Here is an 11,571-nt window from a genome sequence, read left to right as displayed (position 1 = left end):
AAACGGTCATCGGTCAAAAGATTTGTAGTGCTTAGCTGAATTTTTTTAAGTTTACAGTGTTGTATAAGCGCTTGGCGCTGTGTGTTGTATCTTGAGCAGTGTACGAGTATGTGTCTTATGGATAGTATAGTGTTGCAGGTGTTGCATTGGGGAGGGAATACGCCGTTTATGTATGGGTTTAGGTGGGTGAGGTGGGTCGAGTTCATCCTCAGTCTTGCTATGGCGATTTCCTCCCGTCTGTTGTTTCTGTATGATGTCGACCAGTCTGTTGTGTGTTCCTTTTGTTTGTGCGAGTTGCCAGTGGGCGTGTAATTGTTTCCTTAGTATAGAATTGAAGGTTCCTATGTGCAGGCAGATTTGACTAAGGTGTCCGCTTTCTCATTCCCGAAGATCCCAATGTGGCTGGGAACCCAAGAGAGAGTAATGGACTTGTTAGTTATCGACAATGTGCTAATGATTTTGCCCAAGAGAAAGTTCTCCATATGGTTACCTGTCTTAATTGATTGGAGTGCGCTTAGCGAGTATGTGAATATGACGAAGTTACTATGTGTGTCAGATTGAGCATTTTCTATGGCTTTGTATATGCCGAAGAGTTCGGCGATATATATACTCGTATGGTTCGGCAATCTGAATATCATCCGGGTTTTGGTGCTGTATAACCCTGTCCCAGTTTTGGGGCCGCACTTGGAGCCATCAGTGTACAGTGTCCTTATATACACGTCATGCGTACGCTAAAGAAGCACACGACCCATCCTTGCCGAAACATGGCTCGGCAGGGCCTAGGTTGTGCTTTCATGAGGATATATATGCATGTAATACAGGAGTAATATAGACTTAACCTACACAAATATAATACAAGGCCAAAGGCCAGCTATTTCTACACAACATATAAATTTCCTGTCCCTTCCACCTCTGCAGTGGCGATGCTATAAGCTAAAATACCGCGTCGAAGCACATGTGGGGGACTTTGTTCACCACAGACCAGCTTTCAGTTCCCCGCCGGGAGCCAAATAAAAATTGAAGCTAGCTTTGATGATTATAATTGTAGTTAGAAATAGTTTCCCATTAACGTTTTTAAACATAACTGTACCTCGCACCCATACGGCAGTTTAGAAAGAGAATTTCTTAGAAACGGTGAAATGGACTCAAACGCTCCCTGAACTGTGAATTCATCGATCAGGATTTGAAGCCACGCTCCTCATGACACTGGTCACGTGCGCTATCCACCGTTGCATGCCGACTCCTGGCTGGCCATAGTAGAAGCGTGTGGTTAATGATAGTATGACGTGTTTTTTTTTTTTTTTTTTGCAGATATATTACTTTTGTTTCTGGTGGCGCATTGTGATTTTAGTCACTCGGAGCGGTTTGTTGAAGCCAAAATATTTTTACCTTGTAAATATGCTTTATAGATTATTAACTGGCTAACGGTACACGATTGGATAGTCCTTAAAAAAGCATCAGTTTTCCAAACTAAAGTGTGTTTAGTTGAGGATACACGCAGGAAAAGAGAATAGTCATGATGATATAGAAAGAGGTGGTGGTGAAAGTGGAGGAGGAGAGGTAGGAGTAATAAGAGGAGGAGGAGGAGGAGGGGGAGGAGGTGGTGAAGGATAGCAGTCATCGAGAAGGAGGTTAGTCGGTAGCAACGGGTTTTCTAGAACCACGACACCAGCAGCGGTTAGCCGCAGCTCCGAAGTTGCAACGTCTCTTCTTCGCCCCGTGGCAGACCTCGGCACGTTTTATTCAGGACGATCCTAACTATTTTCTTCAGTTGTCAGTAGCCCCTGGACTGACTGACCCCTTCATAATGTATTGACCTCAGGCGGTTTTAATCGTGATTGTTGGCCTGGACTAAAGAACAGAGTGAAGAGCTACCGGAGTTGTTGTTGGTAGATGTAGGGTGCTCACGCCGACCCCAGAGACTGGAACCGCATCCAGTTGTCTGTTCATTTTAACAAAAATTATATATCATCCGCTGGAGTAACACTGCGAAATTCACGCATTTAATGATGATAATAAAGAATAGATATTAGAAAAGGATGTAATTTGTTGAAATATGAGACTCGAATTATTTATTCACTAACATACCAAAAAAGTTCAGGGGAATGAATAGAACAAGCGAGGAAATTAGGGACCTTACTGTGACGTCATTCCATTCCAGATACTGTGCTCTAAATGGTACTTCGGGACAGATGACGTAATAATGACGTCAGAATGAAATCTTGGGGTTAGGATTGAGAAGCGGAGTTGGGAACACGATAAGACTGGGAACGGTAGTCAAATAATGAATGTTAGAGTGTGTGGTAATGTGTCCTTGTGGAAACTGAAATTAAGTAAGAGTCATTGCCTGAGGACAGAGATGATTTTAAAGTTGAATGGGAAAGAGAGGTACCGTGGGCGTGCGTGTGCGTGTGTGTGTGTGTGTATTCACCTCGGATCTGCTGCAGTCTCTGTCGAGACAGCCAGACACCACCCTACGGCAGTGAGCTCAGAGCTCATTATTTGCCGATCTCTGGGTAGGTCTGAGACCACTCACACACCACACACCGGGACAGCAAGGTCATAACTCCTTGACTAACGTCCCGTACCTACTCACTGCTAGGTGAACAGGGGTTACACGTGAAAGGAGACGTGTGTGTGTGTGGGGGGGGGAGAGAGAGAGAGAGAGAGAGAGAAAGAAAGATAAATGAGCATGATGAATAAGTGAGGGAGTAAATGAAAAGTACTGAAGAGTGAAGGTAACAGAATGAAAATAATATAAAACTGGAGAGAGAGAGAGAGAGAGAGAGAGAGAGAGAGAGAGAGAGAGAGAGAGAGAGAGAGAGAGAGAGAGAGAGAGAGAGAGGAGGGGACGTGGGTGGTGAATAAAGAGAGTGAGTGCAGTTGAGCCTGCAGAAGGGTGTGTGTTTGTGTGTATGTGTGTCTAGGCAGTAGTATGTAGAGAGTCTCGGCGCCGGTGCAGTGTTTTGTAACGTCTGCAGGGTGCCTGTCAGACTCAGGTGCAGTGCCAATAAGATTACAGAACAGTGCTTCCATAGACTGGGTGCAGAGAGCCTGCAAGTCTCAAGGGCATTGTAAGACTTAGTGTGAAATGTATGTAAGATATAAGTGCATAGTCCCTACACTATTCTAGTGAAGTAGGACTCAAGTGAAGTACTTAAGAGAAAAGTGCTGAGTTCGTGTAAGAAGCAAGCAAAGTGTCTAGCAAACTTAGGTGCTGAGTGCTTACTTTGAAAATGCGACGCAGAAAGCCACGAGGTAGACGGCATTGTCCTGGCTGGTTGTGAACAACTTGGGTTTGTACTCAGTGTAGTGAAAGGCAGGTCTTGTGAAGAATATTTGAATAGAAATCCAGAGGCCTGCCGAGGCCCCCACCCGCGCTGTGAAAGGCCGTCTGTTCCCCGCAGTAAACATCCGAGTGAAGAGAACAAGTGAAAGGAAACGCTCTTTAAACTCTACCCACGTGTATTTTTTTTTCTTATTTCTCTTATTATGCAACCAAAACAGCATCGTTCGGAATTTCTCTTTCATCAGGAGAGAGAATAAGGGAGAGGAGGAGAGGGAGGGGAGGCAAAGCAGGCAAAGCAGGCATGTAATTAATTCGGCGCTGTTGTCATCCATCGGGGATCAGACCGAGAAAAGCCTCGAGCCTCGTGGCCACGCTGCGGCTCTGGGAGGCCCCAAAAGGATTCACGACATGAAAACAAATGTGACTCGAGTTGGGAGGAGTCCGTTCCTTAACGAAACCACATGAAGGTTGGGAATGTTACGGTCGGGGAGGAGGAGAGTCCAGAACCAGGTGCTGGGGAGTTGAAAGGGGAGTAGTGTCCAAGGATATCTAGAAATGGACTTTGAGAGTATTGGTATAAAGAGGAAACTTGAGGAAAAGTAAGGCACAGTGACAGTCAAGAGAGAAAGTGAAAATGTTATTGGAAAAAAGAAAAAGAGTTGAATGAAGAGATGGTGGCAGGATTAGAACTGCGGATGGCCCTGTCACGGCCACGAAGGAAAATAAGATTCCGGGACGGACTGGAGCACGACAGGGAATCGCCACGGTAACAAAGAGGAAGGACAGTGAAGGACTCTGACTGGAAAATACATGATAGAGGGAAAATTAGAATGCGCATATCTAGGATTATGTTGTGTGCGTGTGCGTGGGTGCGAGTGTGTGTATTTGTGTGTGTGTTTGCGTGTGTGTGTGTATGTGTGTGTGTGTGTGTGTGTGTGTGTGTGTGTGTGTGTGTGTGTGTGTGTGTGTGTGTGTGTGTGTGTGTACATGTAGATATGCATATTCGCTCATATATGCACACACACACACACACACACACACACACACACACACACACACACACACACACACACACACACACACAATGTAAATAGTCTCCCTCCCCCTCCCATCTCTTACTTATGGAGTAATTAGTGAACTGCACATCTTATCGTTGATCCTCTCGCTACCGGCGGGATGTCACAGGGATGAATGGAAACGCTCGTTGGCATCAACCATGATAAAGATAGAAATACCACACGGTAATAAAAAGTGTTCGAAACGAATATAAAATCTTTGTTACCGACGGGGATGACCCGAAGATGAACAGAATAGGCCTGTGGTATTCAATATATAATGGAAAGTGTCAACTGGTACAGATGAGGGTAACAGAAATTTACATGAAAACGATATAAGATAAGGCAGCATTGTGCAAGGGAGAATAAAAACAGAAGCGCTGGTTGATGAGAAAAAGAGGAGGAGGAGGAGGAGGAAAAACAGACACGAGATGGGAATAATTCGACCCAGGAAAGACATTTGGATTGCTTAGTGAAGAAGAAGTAGGAGGCTTAAGAGGAAGAGGTGGACGTGGAGGAGAGAAAACGGGGACGAAGAGCAGAAGTAAAAAACAAACAAAAAACGACGACGACTTAGGGGTGCACTGTAGGAGGCAGAGGAAGAGCAGAACAATTTGTTGGCAGCAAGATTAAACACTAAAACCATAAAATGTAGAGAAAGTGTTAAGTAGATCGAAATTGGTTCAATGTGTGTTGAACCCTTTTCCTGGGAGCGGTGTTATTTTTGGCTGAATGGAATCGTCTGGCTGCATATATGAGTCGCAACACACACCGAGAGGATTAATCGTTCAGAAGAATGTGAGCAAGAAGAAAGCCAGTCAATCGTGCCACTGGTGCCATTTTCGGCATCTCTTCCTTTGTCTTCCTTTTTTCCGCCTCCCCATCCATCCCCACCCACTTGCTAATGATCTCGTCTCTTTTCCATTCCTTGAACTTCCCCTTCCTACCTTTGTCCCCTCCTCACCATTCTCATCAACATCATTAAAACCCTCGTTCCCCCCTTCCACCTTCAACCTCCCTACCTTTCCTCTCCCTCTTCCTCCATTCCCTCTTCCTCTCATTCCCCTTTCCTCCCTCCTGCTGCGCCCCACTTCTTCAACTTCCTCCACCTACTCACCAACTCGCTCAAGCTCACTTCCTCTTCCTTTGTGTGCTTCAAGGCAGAAAAGGGGTGAACGGGAGGAGGAGAGAGGGAGGGGAGAAGAAAGGGATAGAAGATGAAGTGAAGTAAGTGGTGATAAGGAGGAGGAGGTGGGAAGGGAATGAGAGAGAAGATGAATGGAAAGAAGTGACGATGAAGAGTAAGAGGTGGGGAGGAAAGAGATGGACTAGATGGAAGAGAAAAGAGAGAGGTTGATTACGGGAGACTGAGATAAATGAAGAAGAGGAGGGGAGTGGGTGACAAGTGGAAAAGAGAAAAGGGACATGGATATGGAGAGAAGGAACGAGAAAAGGTGCGGGAAGGGTCTATTTACCCTCTTCAACATTTTGACGTCATTCATAGTTTTGTCGTTCTGGCTAATGCCAAACTATTTTGTTCAGCTGAAGGAGTGAACGAAGAATGAAACGGGAGGGTCTTAATCAATTGAGAGCACGTTTTGTCACCTGAATAAAATCGTTTGGCACTACAACAAAATAAAAAATATACAAGTATATGAAGTGCATTACCGTCCTGTAAGTGTTGAAAAAAAACTAGAGAGAGCAAGAGGAGGAAAAAGAGGAAGAAAAAGGAGGAGGAGGAGGAAGAGCCGAATAAGAAACGGAGTGGGAATAGGAAAGAAACCAAGAACGATAACGATGGAGAAAAAATGTAGGAAAGCGAAGAGGAGGCAATGATCCAACGGATCTCGAAGAAAATGTTTTAGAGGTTTTAACAAATATTTCTTTGCGGATTTTTTGCCGATTTCTTTTTTTCTTCTTTATTTTCATATCATGGTCTGAATTTTGTTCGTTGTATTCCTTGGTGATTCGTGAAGATGTTTTCTTCAACCGAATAAGATTGCTTGGTGGTAGACAAAGTAAATGGATACGCCACTCCCGATCGTAATAATTTCATCTGCCAGCAGCCATACATGACGACGACACTCCTGAACGTGCCTTGTAGGCACAAGAGTGAAGAGGGATTTTCTCTAAACTAATAAACTCGCCTGACATAGCCAGAGAATTAGTTTAAATTTGTGGACAGTGAGAGTTTCCATGAGGTAACTGGTATCTTAAGGTTGCAGACAAAATAGGTAAATGAATGGGACACATCCGAACGTATGTTTATCTATTTGTATTTTTATCAGTTCATTTGTATATTTATTCATGTATTTACTTGTATCAATCTATTTATTTATCTATCGACTGTCATTTTATCCTTTTTTTCTTTGCGTGTTGCGTCGGCCCATTCTTGGTTTCGTCGTTCTTTTTCGTATTGATTCGTCTTTCAAACCTGTAGAGTTGTCGTTCACTTTATTGCAATGTCGTTTGTTGTCAGGTGCCTTACAGTTTCGTGGACATTATCAAACCACTTGTGCTCGAATTACTCCTTAGTTGTTTTGCTCTGGCGAACCTCAGGTGCAAATGGCCCAGGAAAGTGTCTCCGCGTTAAGACTCGATTCCATCAATACAATGACTCTTCTCCTGAGGTGCCAGAGTCATTACGATATGGGTTAGGATGTATATTACAATTTAGTATTGCAACGGTTTGCATTAAAACAGATTTTTTTTTGCACCACAGGTACTCATTGCAATAACGGTGTGACTCGTTTTATTTGTGAATTGTGTGCCGCTGTGGCTTCGGCTCGGAAGCTCAAAAGCTTCGGTTGGTGTCCAAACATATCCCGGTTTTATGACACTGATTATGTGGAGACTGTATTTGTCTGCAAAACATTCCATAGGCAGAAAGTAGAAGTCCAAATTATCGGTTAAATGGAACTAGCCTTGAACACACTACACTCGTCTTGCTGTGACCAGTACGACCACTGCAGTGCATACCACGAATGTGAAAGGTAACCGAGCATGTTTGTTTTGAGATTGTCACCTCTTGTGTTAGGGGGAAAGGGGTTGGAGGGAGATAACTTGACCTGAGGCTGAGGTCGACGTGGAAGGCGGAAGCCCAACCCATTGATGCAGATTTGATGTGATGAGTGGTGGTTGTTGTTCTACGTGCAAGTGTAACTGCCTTTCTTCCCCTCTTTCTCTCTCTCTTCTCGCTCTCTCTTTCTCTCTCTCTCTCTCTCTCTCTCTGTCTCTCTCTCTCTCTTCTTCTTCTTCTTCTTCTTCTTCTTCTTCTTCTTCCATCGCTTCTTTCCCGTCTTCCTCCATTTTTATTTATTGTGTCTATGTATATATGAACGATGACATTTTATTATTTCTCTTACTATGTGAACATTAGTATTTGTATTTCATCGCTTCGACACTAGGGGACAACATGCGCAGAAGAGGTGAAGTCATAGCAGTAGAAAATAGAGATATTAGAAATTAAAATTGTTTAGCATTTTTCTTTGATTGGAGATTACTCTCCGATCGTAATGTTGTGTGACTTGTCCGTATGGGCGATATCGACTGCATAAATTGTCTGCATAAAACTGTGCACTCAGTACCCCATACTGAATATGAACATCATTGTTGACAAAGAACTGAAACAATACGTACTAAAATAATCCTCTTCTTTTCCAGGTGAGTACTCTTGGGTTTTGAACGTGTGTGTACGCACTTGTGTCCCAACGCTGTGGTAAGTAGCTACAATCCTTAATATTCAGTGAGATTAGCCCATATAGGCTATTCTGCAGTTTTTCCTTTTTTTTTTATTATTATTATTCCTTTGTGTGGACTGAAATATTTTCTATCCATTCTTTAGTTTTTGATATGTGGTGTTTTGGATATTAAAATCTGCCGTGTGTCAAGCTATAGCAACACGTCCTTTCATAGAAAACGTATATCGTCTTAATCTAAGAAAACGTGAATAGTGTAGATTTACTAGAGAGTGACTTATTCATTATATTTTTTTAGAACAAATCATTTGATTTCGACTGTAAATGCAATGAGAAGAGCGTCATAAAGCAGCCTTTATGTAATATAATTCTTAAAACTAGTAGTACTGAAAAAATTACAATGATATGGTGTTATTTTAATATTTCGCTATGGTTATTTTGTATGATTCACGAACCTGACATTTTACAAGTTTGATTATCTGTACTCTTTCGGCTCAGTGACGTGTACAGTTTTTGTGCGAGTTCAAATTAGAATTTTATTCTCATTACGACCAATAGAGACCCTGTTTTTTACTGGATATGTCCTCCGGCAAAATTAAATTCTCAGGCATTAGCAAAAACAAAATTTGTAAATCGTTCCATAAACAATGGGGATTTGAAATTACTTTTGTTTTAATTTGGACGATTTTTTTTTTAAATAACTAAATATTCTGATAGATTTTAGTTAGTTGTATGTAAATTATCACGAGATTCAGGGAAACAGTATTTACTTCGTGCTGTATGTCCGAAATCAAACTATGAAAGAATATGTGTAGAACTTGCATGGATGGAATCATTCTAATTAAACTGTAATTTTTTTCACAAAGAATATTTTTCTGTATTTTTCATAAACCTTCATGAATCATTCTAATAACAATTACTGCAAGAAGGGTTTCATACTTATGGTAACATTAAATGAATGTTTTAAATTTCTTTGGATAGGTTTGCACTTCCAGTTGAAAGAAAAGTATAGTTAGACTAATAGGTGTCATGATTCCGTAAACTTAATGGATGTTGGATTTGCTTTGAAAGGACTGAATGGTTCTTGCAAGTTGTTGTACCAGTAATACACAGATACTCTATCTGATGTATCTATCGGGTCTAGAAATGCCAGTATGACTTTACCACTGGTAACTGTTGATTTTATGCCGTATATATATTACCTCGTAAACAAACCAGCTATGACTATAGAGAGACTTTTTATTTTCATTGGAAAACACCATACATGTTCAATTTTTCTTTACTTACAATATCATAATTATGATGTGGTAAACCATTTATATATATATATATATATATATATGTATATATATATATATATATATATATATATATATATATATATATAATATACATAATATATGTTGGATGGAGTGTTCCAACATATGAGTGAATAGCGTGCGAGTAGAGCCATAGCCAAGTATATCTTTAAAGTGTTTGAGGGCATATATGACAGCAAGAGCTTCAATTTCAGTCACAGTAGTTTTGTTCGTGTTTGTTCAGCGCACGGCTAGCGTATGCCAAGATCTATATATATACCAGGTCTAACCACTTCCGACCGAATTTCGAGGGTGTTGGCGCAGCGAGCCCGTGAACGTCACTTGGCTGTTCAAAGTGGGGTTAGCGGGTCCTATAGCTGTCAGTTGAAGTTGGTCCGTCGTTCGAAAATGACGTCGCCTTCGCTCGCACCGCTCCACTCAATTATTTATATTCTGACAAATATTATATAAAATATATATATAATATATATAAAATATTATAGTTCCTGTCTATATATATGAATATATAATATATATGATATATAATATATATATATAATATATAAAATATTATAGTTCCTGTCATCCTTGGCGTTTCACAGTTTTCTTCAATGTATCACAAAGAGAAAATGGACGCATCTAAATGACGTCAGAAGCTGCGCAGAACTACTCCAGCGATTAGACCTCTTTACTTAGACCTTGGCGTATGCTATCGGTCTAAATTTTGACTCGTGCTGTTGCATCAGCACTGCACCGATTCCTTTGTAGGGAGCATCTGTACAGAGTGTGAAAGGTTTTGAGAAATTAGGAAATGAAAGGACAGGAGCTGTTGTGAGAGCTTGTTTTAAGTTGTGGAAAGTTGTGTGGTGTTCAGGCGTCCAGTTTAAGGTTGTATCCTTTTTGAGAAGGGCTGTTAATGGGGCTGCAATGTGAACATATCCCTCAATGAAACGTCTGTAGAAACCTGATAAAGCCAAGAATGACTTGACGTGTTCGGTGGAGGTAGGGCGTGGAAAGTCTAGGACAGCCTTAACTTTGTCCCGAGAGGTGATGACACCTTGAGAGTTGAGGATGTGTCCTGGGAAACGTATTTCCCTTTTGAAGAAGGAACATTTCTTGAGTTTTAGTTTTAGACCTGCTGCGGCTAGCCTTGAGAGGACAGTTTCAAGTGTGGAAAGGTGTTCGGTGAGTGACTTTGAAGCAATGATTATGTCGTCCAAGTAAATGAAAACTGTTTTCCCTATGAGTCCTTCTAGGACCTTGTACATCAATCTAGAAAACACGGAGGGAGTAGAGACGAGTCCCATGGCCAATCTTTTGAAATGGTAGTGGCCCATGTTGGTACTAAAGGCTGTTAGTGACTTTGATTCAGCATTGAGAGGTATTTGGAAATACCCCGACATGAGGTCGAGAGCGGAAAAGACAGTGTTGTGTTCACCTATAGAGTATAATATATCTTACAAATGAGGTATAGGATATCTTTCAGGAATAGTGAGTTTATTGAGCTCACGAAAGTCTACAACAGGGCAGAAGGAGCCGTCGTGTTTATGAACAATGAAGAGGGGGAAATTCCAAGGGGACAAACTTGGTTCTGTTATGTCTTGGGTGGGCATGTCTGTAATAATGTTGTCAGTAATGTTGCGTTGGTATGTGGCAGTCTGTATGCTGATATATACAGTGGTTTAGCATGCTGTCGAAGGGGTATGTGGTGTTCTATTATGTTTGTGAGACCTAGTGGTTCGCCTGGAAGCGCAATGGCGTGCCTGTATGTGATGTGTTCATGAGCACAAGGAGATCTGTTTGTGCTTCTGGAAAGTCTATATTGTTTATGTGAGATGCTTGGATGGGTTGCTGCGTGTTCTGTTCTCCGGTGGTTTGTGTGTTCCTTTGTCCGGTGTTGATGGTACATACGTTAGGTATCTTGTCCTGCTCGATTATGTGTACTGGAGCTGGGTATATGGTGAAATCACAAATGTTTGTGCCTTTGGTTAGATGGAGAGGTGCATTTGTGTTGTTCACCACTATGATGGTTGTATGCGCTTTGATGTGTTATGGCAGATAGGAGAGAAACACCAGATATGCGGCAAGTGTCCGCGATGCAGAGGACATCTGAGTTCGGAGCTTGGAAAACACGAACATGAAGCTCTGTGTACTCACATGCATACAGTGTTTTTCACTGATTACGACTGCGTGAGTTTTTGTGAGAGTGTTAGAGATTTGCGAGACGGTTG

General features: G+C 41.8%; 1 protein-coding gene across 4 annotated transcripts in view; it reads left to right on the top strand.

The window, feature by feature from the left end:
• MESK2 (misexpression suppressor of KSR 2) overlaps nucleotides 1-11,571 on the top strand; it is a 745,500-nt gene that overhangs the window by 544,639 nt on the left and 189,290 nt on the right. Inside the window, exon 1 of one of the 4 annotated variants that reach the window (XM_076184259.1) lies at nucleotides 7,243-7,337. The exons of the other annotated variants lie outside the window; for them this stretch is intronic. Within the exon in view, the coding sequence (XP_076040374.1) occupies nucleotides 7,258-7,337 (80 nt within the window). The 5' untranslated portion in view covers nucleotides 7,243-7,257. Of the gene's footprint in view, nucleotides 1-7,242; nucleotides 7,338-11,571 lie in introns of those variants that run through there. 4 annotated transcript variants of the gene reach the window in all.

The sequence above is a fragment of the Oratosquilla oratoria genome, chromosome 4, assembly GCF_046742065.1.
Source record: "Oratosquilla oratoria isolate Oo_2021 chromosome 4, ASM4674206v1, whole genome shotgun sequence".
In the NCBI taxonomy this organism is placed as follows: domain Eukaryota; kingdom Metazoa; phylum Arthropoda; class Malacostraca; order Stomatopoda; family Squillidae; genus Oratosquilla; species Oratosquilla oratoria.
Note: the sequence above shows the minus strand (reverse complement) of the source record. Positions and strands in the feature narration are given on the sequence as shown.